At 36.4% G+C, this 17,726-nt stretch overlaps 1 protein-coding gene across 2 annotated transcripts; it reads left to right on the top strand.

The window, feature by feature from the left end:
* Positions 1 to 905: 905 nt before the first annotated feature.
* On the top strand, positions 906 to 17,430 carry rxrbb (retinoid x receptor, beta b). Of its 2 annotated transcripts, none has more exons than XM_073846478.1 (11): positions 906 to 1,030; positions 2,020 to 2,220; positions 2,346 to 2,493; positions 4,130 to 4,309; positions 6,088 to 6,239; positions 7,591 to 7,720; positions 7,824 to 7,956; positions 8,037 to 8,078; positions 8,221 to 8,312; positions 13,037 to 13,142; positions 15,340 to 17,430. In XM_073846478.1, exons 2-11 carry the CDS (start codon positions 2,074 to 2,076, stop codon positions 15,476 to 15,478), a joined length of 1,269 nt encoding a protein of 422 aa, XP_073702579.1. In that variant the 5' UTR covers positions 906 to 1,030; positions 2,020 to 2,073; the 3' UTR covers positions 15,479 to 17,430. The 2 variants fall into 2 exon arrangements, with proteins under 2 accessions (XP_073702579.1, XP_073702580.1); XM_073846479.1 differs by having other exon boundaries at positions 912 to 1,030; positions 2,023 to 2,220.
* The last annotated feature ends 296 nt before the right edge of the window (positions 17,431 to 17,726 follow it).

Genomic DNA, 17,726 nt, shown 5'->3' with positions numbered 1-17,726 from the left:
TCTGATAATGCATAATAATGCTGATACTATTTTAGAAATGTGAAAAACTAGAAATAGTTTAGATTATTTTTGTAAGATTGAGTTCAGTAATATAAAGTAATAGGCCACAAATGCATATGTGTCTTGCATTGTTGTGTGATTCAAGAAGTTGACTTTGAAAGTAAGAATGTTAAGATATACTGTATAAAACAGGTGTATATTTGGGACTTACCGTGACTTCACATCTTAAAAAATAAATGACTTCACATTTTACATAGATTTAGGACTAAAGTAATTTTTAAAAATGAGCTTTTTACATGCATTTTCACTCTCTAAAAAAGAAGTGAAAAGTTTTTGCTGTTTTGTTATATATCTTTATTAACGTTCCGTTTCTTTTTGTGCTGATATTTGAAACTCTTGTGTAAAAATTTAGATGCAATTCCACTCACAAAGTGTTTCAAAAGCAAATTTAACATTCTGTTTCATGGAAATCCAAATCAATTATCACGGCACAAGTGAAAGTCCACAAGATTCTTCTTTTTTTTTTCAGTGTACCCAAAACATTCCACACATAACTGAACATTATTCTATTTTTAATGCAATTTTCCAAGCGTCATTTATGAATGACAATGTCCCATAGAAGGCTAAGTTGACTGCTCCTTTGCACTTTATAAATAAAAAAAGGTGTCTTCCTGTGATGCATTAATTGAATAATAATTAAAGGAAGAATGACAGCTAACTTGATTTGTTTATTCTTGAATAATAATGATGTGATTATTCCAGAGATTTCAGACTAAATAACACATTTTAATAACCAAAAGAACATGTAGTACTTTTCTGCGTGTATATTTATTTAATTATTTGTTTATTTATTTATTTATTTGCGTGCATATATTTCTTATGTGAACTAACTCTTAGTGTCCACTAGGAGGCTTGCCTAACAAGGTATTTGTCTGGACGCAAACATTTATGGCGTAAACTGTAAAATATAGATGAAACGATGCTTTAAAGGACACGAATCGTTGCTGTCGGAGGATTCGGCGTTTGATGGGTGAGACTGGAGTCGATATGCTTATATAAACTCTGCAAACTTCTGTAAAAATGACGGAAAAACAAACAAACACTTGGACGAGCTAGGCTAAGCTAAGCTAACACGGGTTGGCCGTATTATTTCGTCTCGCCATTTGTTTTTTTAGCATACAAGTGTTGGTATGCTGCACAGTATAATAATTATACGTAAATAGAGTCATTTGTGCGTTTTAAACAGGGTAATAAGGATGAAAGGGGTTGACCAAATGGTTTTCGTTTAATCGTAAACAGTCCGTTAGCCGTCATTAGCATGTTAGCTGGGCTCCGCGCTGCGTGCTAAATAATAAATAATCCAAACGCTGTCAGGAGCTTCAAAATAACGCTCGTAATCGTGTTAAGATGAGTTTATAGCGCAGTTTCTTTCGTCTTAGTCATATATTATCAATTGCATAGATAGTTGGCAAACATTAGCGTTGATAGTGTCAGTTTTGGTGGGGCTGATTATAAGGAACAGATTTGGGCTGCGTCCTAAATCCTAGTGAGCTGCCTACCTAGCCAGCATTTTGGCCGACGTGGGCGTGTTCGAAGTTTCGAACCTAGTGAGCTACCTATTTAGACTGATTCGTAGATCATAATATACTGATTTTAAAACCTTCGAACTCTCTTATGATTTCTCAGTATGCTATCTAGGTAGGCAATTCTTTAGTTTTTGAAACACAGCCTTAGACATCGGCCTAAGGATTAATAGAGCAGTAAACAACAGACAAAACGCCTCGTTTTCTTTCCTAATGTACGCCTCGCAATATTTTTCCATATTTTCTGAGATACTCAAGAGGAACAGATTTTAAATGGTGGATATTGTGAGTATGGCACCAGGTTTGCTTTCTTTTCCATTCTTTACTGAAATGACCATCTTGGGACTTTAATGACATATCCAGAAATATTACAGAAATCTTTCAACGCACTCAGTGTATCATGACTAAATCCCTCTATGTGTCCACTCTCTTTCAGTAGATTATCAACGATCAACAGTCTCCTCTCTATTGGCCAGTCTAGCGCGCATCTATGAACTCCATACCGCCCTCCACTTCTGCCGTCAGTAGCCCTGTCAGCTCCGTGGATTCGCCACTGTCAGCCGTCAGCTCGTCCATCGGCTCTCCCGGCGTTCCCGGCACCCCATCCGTCGGCTATGGACCCATCAGCAGCTCTCAAGTGAGCCACATATTCAAGTTTTTCTGGACTTCTCTATATAATAAAAGGGATGTATTGGTAGCCTTTTATTGTGCTCCTGATGACTTTGGTTTTCTCATCACTTCTTGTCTATTATTCTCTTGCAGATAAACTCCTCAATGTCTGTGTCTGGGTTACATGCTGTCAGCAGCTCTGATGATGTGAAACCCCCCTTTGGCTTGAAATCTGTCAGTGGCTCTGGGCCAATACTGTCCCAGAAACGCATGTGCGCCATTTGTGGGGACCGTTCCTCGGGTGTGTACTAGAACTTTTAGCTTTCAGATTGCTTTTTTTATTAGTGATGCACCCAATTCATTTTTTTTTTCAGAAGACAAAGATAAAGTTTTTATTTTTGGTTTTTAAATTACAATTCAGTTTTAAGATCTTAATTAAAATAGGGTTGCCGCGTAACAGAACGTGATGCTGTTCAGGGTATTGTGTACTCGGATGATAAATTCAAGGATTAGTTCACTTCTGGAATCAAAAAGGAGTCAAAAAAATAAATTTAGGTTTTTGAGAACATTCCAGGATTTTTCTCCATATAGTGGACTTGAATGGGGGTCAACAGGTTGAGGTTTTCCAAAATTGCATTTTCATTGCAGCTTCAAAGGCTTCTACACGTTCCCAGCAAAGGAATAAGGGTCTTATCGAGTGAAACGATCTGTCATTTTCTAAAAAAAGTAAAATTTTATATAGTTACTGGCCGTTCATAACTTCTACAAGCCAGCGTCACTGATCATAATGGGTTCTATTGTTTTTGGTTGCGCTGCTCACGTCCGGTGTTGTTTTTCAACTCTTCGTTATTGCTTCAATGCATAGGAAACCAGCACGCCTTCCACACCGCTATTTGTCGGGTATGTTCAAGTATGCTAGATATTTGCAGATGCTGTACAATTAGGCTGGGTTTAATATGTATCATGATGATACATTTGGTGGGTTAAAGGGTGTTAATTTCAAACTCTGGACATGTGACCTTTTCAATGTGACTAATGCAGGAACTTGAGCTTGTGCAAGGCGAGCATTTGTGGTAAAAAGTATATACTTTTTTTTTTTTTTTTTTGGGAAAATGACTCAATCGTTTCACTCTTTCATCTGAGATTCAGAACCAAATTATAGACAAGTAAAAATGACTTAAGAAAGATGGCAGCACCATTTTTATTTTTACACAGAGATTGGTAGGTCTATTAGTAAAATCTGTTGATTTTAGCTATCATTGTTACATTATGTGCCAATTGTGACCATTCAGAAATGGGGAAAAAGCACTTTTCAAGTTTTTTAGATACCTTTTAGATATTGTGTCTTATCAAACTTTCCGTTTGTCATCTTCATTTTTAAGGCCATACATTGTTTTTTTTTTTTTAAATGTCTCCAGGAGTAAATGTTGAATTGGACACACTTTCATAGTCAAAAACCAAATGTGGGTCACTTTGCGTAAAGATGATATTTTTTTTCTTTTAAAGTGGAATGTCTGAGGAGCAAATAATGTTGAAACTAGAAATGTATCTTGTTTCCTTCCGTCAAAACACACCGGAGTGCCGTAAATATTCTTTTTCCAAAGTTTGCGTGCCTGTAACTCAAGAAGTGTTAAAAATACCTTAGTATGATTATAGATTCTAGTTCTTTTCTTTTGGAATCTGCATTTTCAAGGCCCTACATCATTAAGCCCTATAGATTTGAGGATCTCAATGCAGCTCTATATTCAGATTGTTAAATAATATTGATTTTCAGTGGTCTAAAACCAAATGTTGGTCACTTTGTATACAGCTGATGCTTATTGTATTTATAGGGCAATGTCTGTAAAATAACAGGTAATGTTGTTTACAATTAATGTTTTGAAAAATGAAATTTAATTGCAGCTCAAAGATAATGTGGCCATGTTTTGTGTGTGCAGGGAAGCATTATGGCGTGTACAGCTGCGAAGGCTGTAAGGGTTTCTTCAAACGCACGGTCAGGAAGGACCTGAGCTACACCTGCAGGGACAACAAGGAGTGTCTGGTCGATAAACGTCAGCGCAATCGCTGCCAGTACTGCCGCTATCAGAAGTGCCTGGCCATGGGAATGAAAAGAGAGGGTGGGTACCTGTCAGCCAATCACCACTAAAGATATTTCATCTATAGTATGAAGCAATACATGAGCTCTATGTTTAGAAACATATAGGTAGTCTAGATGGAGAATCGAGTCAGGTGAAAGGCATTGTAGTAGCATTACATAATGCATCTGGTGTTTGAACGGGTTTAATGGTAGATCAGCATAATGTGATGGAAATTCTGCATTGTTGTCATATGAGAAGGTGGTGTTAGTCATAGCATGACAGCGATGGATTCATGGGTTTAGTTAAACAATGCAAGAACAAATAGCTAATTAGTCCACAGCTCTTGACAGATGATGGAAAGCATGTCATGGGAACAGTGGGCGGGGAACAACCAGCAGGACAAAAACTAGGGTTGGGAACTGAGAACCACTTATGATTTTCATGACGTTTGGTTCTATGAACAGCTCTTGAGTATTTGCATTCAACACCTCACTCACGGAATCCTTTGTGTGGTTCATGAATTATTATCTGAAGAGCTGAGATTGCTGTGTTATGTGGAGTGAAGGTTCATGTATAATTAATCTTTTTTTTGACTTGTAATTACTAGCTGGTTAGTACTTAATATAAAAGGCCAAAAAATTATAATAATAAGAATGATCAGCCATTAGGGATTTTAAATGGACAGTTCAGATATTATAGAGAACAGAATGACTGAGCGATGTACGAGATAACATTTTGACATTAAGATAATCATTTTAATTAAAAAATAGAACTCATGCACATTTATTTTACATAATATTTATATATATATATATATATGTGTGTGTGTGTGTGTGTGTGTGTATATATATATATATATATATATATATACTGCTTTTTTTTGTGATGCAAAGCTGAATTTTCTTCAGCCATTACCCCAGTCTTAAATGTCACATGATCCTTCAGAAATCATTCTAATATGCTCATTTATTAGTGTTTTTTTGGAACCTGTGATACTTTTTTCAGTGTCATTTGGTGAATACAAAGTCAAAAAGAATAGCATTTATTCAAAATATAATTTTTTTTTCAACAATAGAAGTCTTTGCTATCAGGTTTTTATCAATTTAACACATCCTTGCTAAATAAAAGTATGAATTTCTTTCAAAAAAGAAAGAATTGAAATGTATTGACCCCAAACTCTTGTTTAACTCTTGTGTATATTGTTAGAAAATATTTCAATTTCAATAAATGCTGTTCTTTTTAACTTTTTATTTATCAAAAAATCCTGAAAAAAGTATCACAGGTTCCTAAAAAATACTGAACAGCACTGTTTCCAGCACTGATAATAAATCAGCATATTATAATGATTTCTGAAGAATCATGTGACACTAAAGACTGGAGTAATGATGCTAAAATTCAGCTTTGATCACAGGAATAAATGTTAAAATAGAAAAACAGTATTTTACAATATTTTACACAATATTGCTTTTTTCTGTATTTTGATAAAAGAATAAGAAAGAGACGAATAAAAGAATAAGACATAAGAAACGTCTTTAAAAAAGCATAAAAAATCCTGCTGATCCCAAAGTTTAATTTGTTAAATTATTTCAATGAACATGTTGAAATGGATACTGATGGTAAAATAATATAGAAAATCGATAATCAGTTATTCACTATTTATTTATTTGTATACAGTAATATATATATTTTATACAATAATAATTGTAATGACTGTAAATAATCAGATCATGTACCACTTGGCGCCACAACCCAATGATGTACAGATAGCTGAGCTGATTCCTTGACATTTCTGATTTTCCACTCTTATCCTCCCTCAGCTGTTCAGGAAGAGCGTCAGAAGAATAAGGAGCGGGATGGAGACTATGAATGCAGCAGTTCAGCCAATGAGGAGATGCCCGTGGAGAAAATCCTGGAGGCCGAGACAACCGTAGAGCACAGATCAGACTTGCACTCTGATGCCACTGGTTCAGTGAGTATTTTTACACGCCACTCGTGGCTGCATGTTAAGCTTGTTATTTGGAAAGTCTACAGAACAAATAATGTAATTAAGGAACTTGGAACCATTCTTGGCCAAAATACCATTTATTTGTGTATAGGTTGTTTAAAGTTCACACTGCAGTGAAGAACACTGACATTTATATTCACACTTATAATACATACTTGCATTGGTTTTAGATCTGTATAGTTCAATTCAGTCTTAATGAATTCTATAATGAAGTCTATAATAAATTATATTGTTGAAAAAGTCAGTCCCATTTTATGTTAGGTAGCCTTAACTACTATGTACTTGCATTTAAGTTAATCATTTAATACAATGCACTTGTTGTGCACATGCATGTTTACATTTTCAAAATACCTGCATGTAATTAAATCTGTAGTTAATTTCTGTAATGACGTTTATAGTTAAACTGTTGACCCATCCCTTACACCTTAACCCAACCTTAAACCTTCAAACCTGTCCATAACCTTACTCGTGTCCCACCTCAATAGCAAAAAAAAGTGTTACATTGTACTTATTTTTTAATGCAAGTACCTAATATAAAGTGGAACCCAAAAGTCTTTTTTTTTTTTTTTTTGGCCCAGTGTTTCCAAAAGTTGTCCTTACTGTGGATGTTAGTGCATCCAGTCAGAGTGAGTGTTTCGTGGTAGGGGAAGAGGAAATGTATTGTACACGCCGACTCTTTCTTGAGCCAAGAAATAATAAAAATGTTCTCATCTCATGCAGCCGAAGTGGAACAGTCAAAATGCTGAATCCGCAGAAACCTCACAAGCTCATACAAGTTTCCCTTTCCCCCAGAGCATTCTGGAATACTCCAGAGTCGTAACATCACAACTCACATAAATGGAATACTCTGAGCCATATACGCAAATGATTACATTTTGATGAGTGACCTGATTTTTAACACGCTTTATATGCGTTACAGAATTATTGGTTTGGGAGTTATCAGAATATTGGCATTCATGTCAGCAGTTGCCTTGAAATGGTAGTCGCAGAGGTTGGTTTAAAGGTTGTAAGCGATTCTTTTGCAAAGTTATGCCAAGCATTGATTGTTGCCGACTGTTGCCTGGCAAAATCCGCTTCCTGGTGGGTGAAAAACAGCCCTTATTTAAAGCTGTTTAAATGCTGGTATTCCCAGAGCTGATGTAGAGATTAGGATCTTTTGAATTCTCAGTGTTTGGAGTTGAATATTCCCACAGACAGATTGACAAAGAATAAAGCACTCAGACGTTTATCAGTTCTCAGATTCTCTTTATGTTGTCCAGAAGTGCCAGTGGAATTTGCGCTAACTCTCTCCTCCACTGACTTCTCTGTTCTCCAGCCCAATGATCCAGTCACTAATATCTGCCAGGCTGCAGACAAACAGCTGTTCACTCTGGTGGAGTGGGCCAAAAGAGTCCCTCACTTCTCTGAGCTGCCCCTGGATGATCAAGTCATTCTGCTCAGGGCTGGTAGGAGCATCTGACTTTCTCGCACTCACTTGTCGCTGTCTGTTTTATATTAAGATAAATGTACATGAAAACTGTATGTATGTGATATTTTGGTATGGAACAGGATGGAATGAGCTCTTGATCGCTGCCTTCTCCCATCGCTCCATCAGCGTGACGGATGAGATTCTGTTGGCCACAGGTCTACATGTGCCCAGAGACAGCCCTCACAACTTGGGCGTGGAGGCCTTTTTTGACAGGTCACACTGAAGTCTGTGTTTACAACTCTTTAACAATATAGTCATTTTAAATGCTTAACATGTTCATAATGTCTGTGCAGGGAGAGTGCACATAGTGCAGAGGTGGGAGCCTTATTCGACAGGTAATACCTGCTTTTGTTGTGTTTACTTCATACCTGTGTGGATGTTTTTGAAATAAAAAGCCACCCTATAATTCTGTCTTTGGGGTGAATGAGATCTATTTTGTAGAATGATCATTATTGTTATTGTTTTACACCTCTGCAGGGTGCTGACTGAGCTGGTCTGTAAGATGCGTGATATGCAAATGGACAAAACTGAACTTGGCTGTCTGCGTGCCATAGTTCTGTTTAACCCAGGTAAGCATTTTGTTTAGGTTTATCTAAAAATGAATGATATTCAGATATTTCTGAATTTGACTTGTTCAGATTAATAAAAATAAATGTCGATAATTTACTCAACGTTGTTGAATAATTTACTTGCGTTGTTCCAAACATGACATGCTTTTGTTTTGCAGAACCCGATGTCTCAGTGTTTTTTTTTTTTTTTTCGTATAGTGAAAGTTTATGGGGTCCAATGTTGTTTTGGACCCAACTGACATTGATTGTATGTACAAAAATTTTTCAAAGATTAGTTCACTCCTGAATTAAAATTTCCTGATAATTTTCTCACTTTTATGTCATTCAAGATGTTCATGTCTTTCTTTCTTCAGTCCAAAAAAAAAAAAAAGAGTTTTTTGTAGAAAACATTCTAGGATTTTTCTCCATATAGTGGCCTTCAATAGGGATCAGCGACTTGAAGGTCCAAATTGCAGCTTCAATGTCACTTCAAAGGGCTCTACGCGATCCCAGCCGAGGAATAAGGGTCTTGTCTAGTGAAACGTTCAGTCATTTTCTTAAAAAAAAAAATATATATATACTTTTACACAAATGTTCGTCTTGAAGTAGTTCTGCAATGCGCATCTACGACTTCACACGTTTTGGAAAGATCACACGTGGTTAATTCATGTGGTTCAAAAAGGTCATTTGATTTCTCCTCCAACTTCAAAATCGTCCAACATTTTTTGTGAAGGTCGTTTGACTTTGTAAACTTTGTTCGCTTTGTAAACACTGAGATGGTACTTTCGCTTAAATGATGGTGACCTTTCCAATGTGACTAACTATGTAATGCATATAGTCGTGGATTCAGAGCTAGTGCAAGACAAGCATTTGTAGTTAAAAAGTATATACATTTTATTTTTGAACCCACTGGAAGACCTTTTTTTTCCTCAAAAACCTTAATTTCATTTTGACTAATGAAAGAAAGACATGAACATCTTGAATGACATAGGTGTGAGTACATTTTTCAGGAATTTTTTTTTCTGGATTTAACTAATCCAATAAACATTGTTTAAAATATCTGCTGGTTTGGAGCGACATGAAGAATTGTACTTCTTCTAACCTGAAAATGTGTCATGTAAATGCCTTAAAGGAGAAGTTCACCTCCACAACAAAAACTCACCCCCTTGTCATCCAAGATATTCACGTCTTTCTTTCTTCAGTCGTAAATAAATAGTTTTTAAGGAACACATTTTAGGATTTTTCTTCATATAGTGGACTTCAATGGTGCCCCAATTTTGAACTTCCAAAATGCAGTTTAAATGCGGCTTCATACAATCCCAAATGCGGTTTTAAACGATTCCACCCGAGGAAGAAGGGTCTTATCTAGCAAAACGATTGGTTGTTTTCAGAAAAAAATACGATTTATCTACTTTTTAAAGTCCAACGCTCATCTTGTCTCGCTCTGCCTGAACTTTTTTCCCGGTTAAAGACAGTTAGGGTATGTCGAAACACTTCCATCCCATTACTTCTGTAGCGATGTAGGATGACTTTGAAATGATTTTTGAAGTTAAAGGAGAAAATACGATGGGAGTTTTTCGACATACCCTAACTGTCTTAACCCAGAATACACAGTTCACATAATACAGTTCAGGGAAAGCAAGACAAGACGAGCATTTGAGATTAAGAAGTATTTAAATTGTATTTTTTAATGAAAAAAAATGATTGTTTCGCTAGATAAGACCCTTCTTCCTCAGCTGGGATCATTTACAACCACATTTGGGATCGTTTGAAGCCGCATTCAAACCGCATTTCGGAAGTTCAAACTCGGGGCACCATATAAGTCCACTATATGGAGAAAAATTTAGAAATATTTTCCTCAAAAAACAATTTTTTGTGACTGAAGAAAGAAAGACTTGAACATCTTGGATGACAAGGGGGTGAGTACATTATCTGTAACTTTTTGTTCTGAAAGTGAACTTCTCCTTTAACCCTTAAAGACCTAGAACATTTTTGGGGCACCTGAGGCACCTGTATATTTCTTTGTTTTTTCAGACCTATTCTAGCAGTCAACATCAATTGTCATATATCATTATAATCATAAGAACTTGAACTTTATGTCTAGCTAATTTAAAAGTACAATTTTCCTTTGGTTTTCTCTAAAAATTTAGTGAATTTCCAGAATTTTAGCAAAAAACGCTACCAACAATTGGGTGTTTTTTACTGTGTACTCAAACAAAAACTCCTGAAGTTTGGATTTTTTTCTTTAACAATTTGTATTTAGGTGTTTTACACTTCCAAATAAAATTTTGTCTGTATATGACATTCCCCAAGCAAGTTATAGCCAATTATTACCATATTATTATTATTATTATAGGCGCTTTTCAGTGAAAAACAGGCCCATTTAGTGTATTGGCAATATAGACCTGTCCAAAAACATTTCAGGATATATTGATAATTTACTATTTCAGATAAATATATTCTTAATCCAAACAATAAACACAAACAGTGTAGAAAGTAGCACAAGACAAATTGCACAAATTGTCTTGTGCAACAACAACAACAAAAAAATAAACAGTCCAAATTATTCACAAACTTCACACAAAATGAGAGAGAAATATACAGAGTGCAACCGAAAAAATAGTGCAAATATCTTTAAATCTTTAAAAACTATGTAATAATTAGTTACATAATATAACAACCAAATAGATGGATCTGCTGGCTGCTTCGGAATCTATTTTACCGGGAGATCGCTTGGTGACGCGAAAACCTACATTCCAGTGCTTTATCCGATATCTACTGCTGTTTCATCCTTGTTTTTGGTTTGTGTTATGCAGTGCTTGATTTGTAAATGAATAATTGCCGGATCCAAAACAGCAGTTAAAAAGGCGCTGTGACCGATTCTGACAATACAACTTCAGTTTTACCGGAACATTCAATTATGCCACGACTATAAGCGCATAGTTTAAGTTTCTGCATGGACTGCAGCCTAGGGCACAAACCCTGGGTCAAAAATAAGTCCGCAGGATGATGGAAAAGTTACATTAAAAATAAAATACAATCATAGTCTACATATGAGAGAGTTATACATTTAAAAAATATATATATCTGACTTAAATTATTAACACATTTAAAACCAATGTAGGTACGGCGCTGCGCAAACAAGTTCACGAAAATGAAACCGAGAACCGACATGAGAGAACGCGCATCCTGTAACCGTGCTATAATAAAACACTTAACGGAATTATGTCCAACTCTTTCTGTATGACCATAAATAGAGTATTTTATGTTTTAGCTATTCGATTGCGCCAGCGCCTCGTGCACACCACATATTTTAGCAATTCAAACTTGACATTGCAGTCTGTACATTATCAAAATAAAATACAGTCAATTAAACATTTAATATATTACTCTGGTCAATTTAAAATGTCTATAGCCTAGTATAATCGGTCCACTCTGCTGTTATGCCAAGCGCATTTCTGCTGAAGTGTTTTTTTTTTTTCTATCGATATACGAACGTAAAGTACAAAGCCTAGTCTGCATTATTAATAATAGTTTATCATTGAAATACATTGCGAATATGGAAACACTTGGATTTGTGCCGAATACCAGAGGTAGGCTACGTGAGCCCAACGCCTTTTAGTTTCGCTTTGTTTATATATTTTGTTTTATTCTTTTTTTGTTCTGAATACCTTAAATGATTTGTTTTGGAGTCTGGCTAACTAACTATGTTTATAGTGTTTATAATGTTTATACATTATATGTTTCGTTTGATTTGGTATCCTATTATTTCTAATATTACACTCTCTCTCTCTCTCTCTAAACATTCCGCTGCTCACTAAATATGTTTTGCGAGTAGTGGACATTTGGAGAGAGTGGGTTAAGCAGTAAGCACCAATCAATGAGAGCGATTTTGTACTTAAAAACATGAAGCTAAAACATGTTGAAGACCAACACGCATCCTCCAAATTCATCTACATAAACCTGCGCTTGCTCTGTCTTGTTTGCACGCACGCACTGTCACGATCTAATGTACTTGTTAATGCCGGATCTTTAAAAACAAATACCGGAACGCAAAAATCCAAAATCTGACATTTTCCGGAACAGGATCCGGCTCAAATTAAGCACTGGTGTTATGTCAAAGGGCTCTGTTATGAGTGTTTCTGTACATTTTCAAAGAATGCTGTCATGCAAATGTGTTATTTTGTGTTTGTTTTCATGCAAGCACGACGCACTTTGCTTTCACTTTGTGTTTGTTCAGATTTGTAAAGAAACGTACTAATCGGTGGTTCAAAAGACCAAAACCTATGTTTATTGGTAGAATAGATGACAGTTTGAACCAATCGGGGCACAGGGGTGGGACTAAGCATCAACAATGGTCCCTGTTTGGCTCAGAGAACCGAAACGTATTGATTTCATCTGACAAATCAGTGCTGAGGAAATGTGATGACGTAATCACGCTCACCACGGAGCCTCTGAATATCCAAATGAGACAAATGCGATATCACTGAAGAACAATATCTATTTTAGCCGCCGCCGGCTGTCTCGGTCTATGAGGGTTAAGCAGTTCTATTATCAGGTATAGGTCATTAACAGTAATTAACTGGCACATCTAAATAATGGTCTATTACTTTGAACTCACTGTGTGTGAACACCTTCACTGGCATCCTGGCAGCATATATGTTTTGCACACCTTTGTCATCAAAACTGGAGAAAAACCCAAAGAATGGTGTATGTTTCTGCTGAATATTTCCAATTTTTCTTAGATGCCAAAGGTCTGACTAGCAGCAGCGAGGTGGAGCTTCTCAGAGAGAAGGTGTACGCGTCCCTGGAGTCATATTGCAAACAGAAATACCCAGATCAGCAGGGGAGGTGAGTGTTCTGTACAGACACAAATTCCCTAAAAGCCCTCGTCGTATTTCAGTGACAAAACCTAAATGTTATCACCAAGTACCCACAATCCAGTTTAAAGGGGTCATGAACTGCATTTTTTAAATTATTTTGTAGTGCGATGTTCTCTGAGGTCCACTTAATGTTTTCAAGATTTTTACATCAAAAAACGTCATTTAGAAGTAAAAGGCTATTTTCTGTCCTGTTTTTGACTCTTCTGATTGGAATCCTCTGTTTGAAAAGGTATGGCGGATTGTAGACTCGAAAGTAAACACCCACTGGTATGATTGGCCTTACAGACAGCCTACATCCCTCATAGATGGACGCAGTTGAGATTTAAGTTAAAAACACACACATACTTAGTACATATCAAACTATCTGTAATAACAGACAAAGCAGTAGTGATCACGTAATTAAAGTTAATTTCAGTTACTCACACTTGTGTGTTGGAACATTGCTGTCGGAACCAATATATTCGGCACAGCGTTGTCTTTGAGAGTGTGTTCACACTTAGTTCGATTTGTTTGGTTAATTTGGTCCGGACCAAAAAGGAAAATTATACATTTGGTTCTGGTCCGCTTAGCCTAAAGATACCAAACCTAAAGGCATAGTGATACATTCACAGCGTGATTGGTCGGGTTGAATGACGTACATTTTGTGACGGAGCTCACGGAACACTCCAAACAAAAGGAAAAGGTGCATTCGACTTAAATCGGCACTGCGGGTGTATGACATCAAAGTACCTATTCACTGATTGGTCCGCTCAGTGCGGCTTTAAGTCGACTACAACTAATGCCGTCTGCTGGACTAAGCGTGCTCATTATTGTGTGTATTAGGGGTTGAACGACTTCAGATTTTTTTTTTTGTGCTAAAAGTCGACTAGTCGCATTTGACATCATTATTCAACAAATACACCTAAACCTTGAGCTGAGACTCAAACACCTTGTGCACAACTATGGCATATGACACAGCACTGCCTACATGGCTATTGCTCCTATAATAGCTCACTTTTATCAGTTTATTTGTCTTTGGGTCGTTATATTTCTCACACATTTCTGCTCGTTCTAAATCAGATACAGATAGAGTAGTGCTGTAAAGATTACATTTATATAAAGTCATAAGTGAGTAAATGTAAACGTAAATGTGGACTTCAAAGACTTCTTATCCTGTTGCACCTTCAATAGGACCAGCGACTAGTTGACGTCAAGCTTAAAGTGTCATGGCAGAGCGTTAAAGTCGTCTAGTTAGCTAGACGGTGCAACCCCTAGTGTGTATATGATTTGATTTTCACCACTTCGAACTAACAAAGAGCTCATAAAAGGCACTTCACCTCCTCGTTGCTCCATGTTTGTCCTCTGCTCATTTTGTTTTGGATACACCGCTTGTTCCCTTCATGAAATCATGTCGCATAGCATTGCATCTTATCATTACTTCCTGTTTTTGGTTCGTTTAGAGGTATTTGGTCCGTGTTGCGTTCATATTTCATTAGAACCGCACCAGAGTTTGTTTGGAAGTGAACTGAGACCCATCTTTTTAGTGGTCTCAGTCCGCTTGTTTGGTGCACACCAGGGTTCGGATGGCAGCGTTCACACTTACTCAAATGAACCACACTAACTGGGCAATCGCACCACAGTTCATTTTAATCGAACCAAATGTCAAGTGTAAACACACCCTTAGTTTCGGTCATTCTGAAAATCTTGCATCAAATTTGTAAATGAATCCACAGTAAAATGAAGTGAACAAAGGACAAAGTTCTTACTGATGCGATCTGGATCCTCATTAAAAATAAAGTTTATCACAACCTGTCGTTTTGGCAGATTGGCTTCAATATAAGCCGTTTTTAGACTAATAGCACAATGACCTTTTATATGTCCAAAAAATTAGGGAATTTTGATTCCTCAGTTCATGACCCTTCTAAGCAAGTGCTGAAATAGCACATTTATATTGTGCGTGATTCATTTTTTTGTCCATTGTCTCGCTCACAATTAAACTTGTGTTGTGTCTATAAACCTACTACACGTAAATGATCTCTTTTATGATTTACTGACATTTTTGTATTGTGAAATCCTTAAGTGTACTTCACACTGTCATTCATAAATGTCATAAGCAGTCATACGTTATCAAGACATGAAGTTGTGAAAGCATGACACTAAAAAATGACTCGCTCGCTTATTCACAGGTTTGCCAAGCTCCTCCTCCGACTTCCTGCGTTGCGTTCCATTGGCCTTAAGTGTCTGGAGCACCTTTTCTTCTTTAAACTGATTGGAGACACCCCCATTGACACTTTCCTAATGGAGATGCTGGAGTCGCCCCACTAGCTGCGTCAGAGGAAGATTGGGAGACAGGGTTTTTCTACCCTAGGTCCTGGAGATAACTGTGACTGCACTTTTTCTTCCCAGGGGAATTACAGCGATTGGTCAGCCTCTGGTCTGGGGGTATTTCTTTCTATTTCTTTTTCTTTTTTTCTTTTTTTTCTTTTTTTTTTTTTAGTTCAGATATTTCTTTTCCTTTTCTCTTGACTATCTCTTAAGTGCACCATAGAGTCTAGAGACCCAAAACTTGCCATGAAAAATTGTTGGTGCTACATTACAGTAAGCTAAAATATAAATATAAACAAGTTTAAAACTTAAAGTTTTTAAGTATGGAAGCTCCAGTTACCTGACTGGTTTAGATAAGTGGGGTTTACATTTTGATAGAACCATTTGAGGCTTTTAAAACACTGTGGATGATAAGCTTTAATCGTATGTAAGTGTGCTTCACCATCTCTTAAGTTTGGGTGCTTCCTTCCTGTACGGCTAATTTATTTTGCCCCGACCTGTAAGGACTGGTCAAGCGGGCGGATAGATGAATGAATTCATTCGGTGTTATAGGTTTAAATTGACATTTACTTTGCTAGCGTGAGAAATCTGGCAAAGAAATCTATATGCAATGAAGCTTGAAATGATGCAAACAGAAAAGACTAGATGTTTAATCTTCAAAAAAAAAAAAAAAAAAAAAAGCAATTTCCGTGATATTGTGCAATGTTAAGCCTAAATCCAGAGGTGGACGTGAGGGAAATGCAAGCACTCTTTTTATTATCTCACGCACTCATTTTATTATCACATCATGAGTGCCTAACTGACATATGCTTGATATGTTTTTTATTTAATGTTTGACAGAAGAAAGGACAAACAAAAAGATGAATTTCTGTTTATGTCATCGTACGAAGCAGGCCGAATTTCTTTGGTTCTCTTTTTGTTTTGCCTGAAGTGTCCTAGGCTGAAATTGTCTTAAACCTGCGTTGGTTTTACTAGTTAACTGTCAGTTAATAATACACTCTCTTCTCTTATCACATATCAGGTAACTGTATAAGAGTGTTAATTCCTTAAGTAAACTGCACTACACACACACACACACACACACACACACACACAAATGTCATTCCTTTTTTTTTTTTTTTTTGACCAGTGTCAGATTTTTGAAAAAAAAAAAAAAAAAAACTTTTGGTGCTTTGGAATCGACATTCGATATTACAGCCCTAAAAAGTGCACATGTAAAACTGCAAAAAGGAAAAGTACAGCTATCTTCAGCTTTATAGAGATGCTAAATCTGAGCAGTATGAAAGTTCATTGGTGTGGACTTGCTGTTTGTATTTGGAAAACCTTCCAACTTGAAATTTCTACAATTAATTTCTTCTAGTACTGTGCAGACCCTATTGTTCAGGGACATTGTGTAGCTATTGTGTAGACATAGACAGGCTAGGAATCAATATATATTCTCTTGCTTTGATCACTTTCTTTAGTTTGTAGTTGGCATACATCTTGCAGAAAAGACATAGTTTGCACTGGATTTTACCATGAATCCTAGACTTTGGATTTTGTCTTTTATTTTCCTTTCTGTGATCTGAGCTTATTTGCTTTTCCTTTCTTTTTGACCTACAGTTGAGACATTTTTTGTTTCTTTTTTGCTTTTCCATGGCATCTTTCTGTCCTTGCTGAAAAAGGGGACAAATGCAAACTCACTTTTGCCATAGATATATCTAACAAACAAACAAACAAACAAACAAACAAACACAAGGTTGTTTTTGTATGGTCTTGTACAACCAACATCTTTACTGCATTAGGCATGTTACATGTCTGTTGTTGCACTAAAATTGTCATACAATTATGATTGTAATGAGATTCCATCAGTTTCGATGTTGTCACAGCTCGTTTTAGAGGAGCTCTGTGACACTGCAAAAGAACCATCTGCTGTACATGACCCTAAATAAAGGTGGTGATATGTCTAACAACTCTGTTCTTGGAGAGTTTATGTGAATTGTATGGGCAAATAAAGCTAATTACAATTTTATCTTCAAGAAATACATCTGTATTTCTCGTAATTGTGACTTTGTTTCTCAAAGTCTGATTTTATCTCCTAACTGCACCCTTATGTCCCCCACTTTGTATCTTGGACAGCGTTTCTCGTACACTCTCAGAAAAAAAGGTACTAATATTGTACTTTTAAGGCACTTTTTAGAGGTACAGTGCCTTGCAAAAGTATTCACACCATTTTGTTGCAGCATTATGTTAAACTGCTTTAAATTAG

Source organism: Garra rufa, chromosome 9 (genome assembly GCF_049309525.1).
Source record: "Garra rufa chromosome 9, GarRuf1.0, whole genome shotgun sequence".
NCBI lineage: Eukaryota > Metazoa > Chordata > Actinopteri > Cypriniformes > Cyprinidae > Garra > Garra rufa.
Note: the sequence above shows the minus strand (reverse complement) of the source record. Positions and strands in the feature narration are given on the sequence as shown.

Excerpts from the sequence above, each read along its gene's own strand:
- rxrbb (XM_073846478.1), top strand. The coding sequence starts at position 2,074 with ATGAACTCCATACCGCCCTCCACTTCTGCCGTCAGTAGCCCTGTCAGC. Across the intron at positions 2,494-4,129 it reads TTGTGGGGACCGTTCCTCGG|GGAAGCATTATGGCGTGTAC; the intron begins GTGTGTACTAGA and ends TTGTGTGTGCAG. Across the intron at positions 8,079-8,220 it reads GTGGGAGCCTTATTCGACAG|GGTGCTGACTGAGCTGGTCT; the intron begins GTAATACCTGCT and ends ACACCTCTGCAG.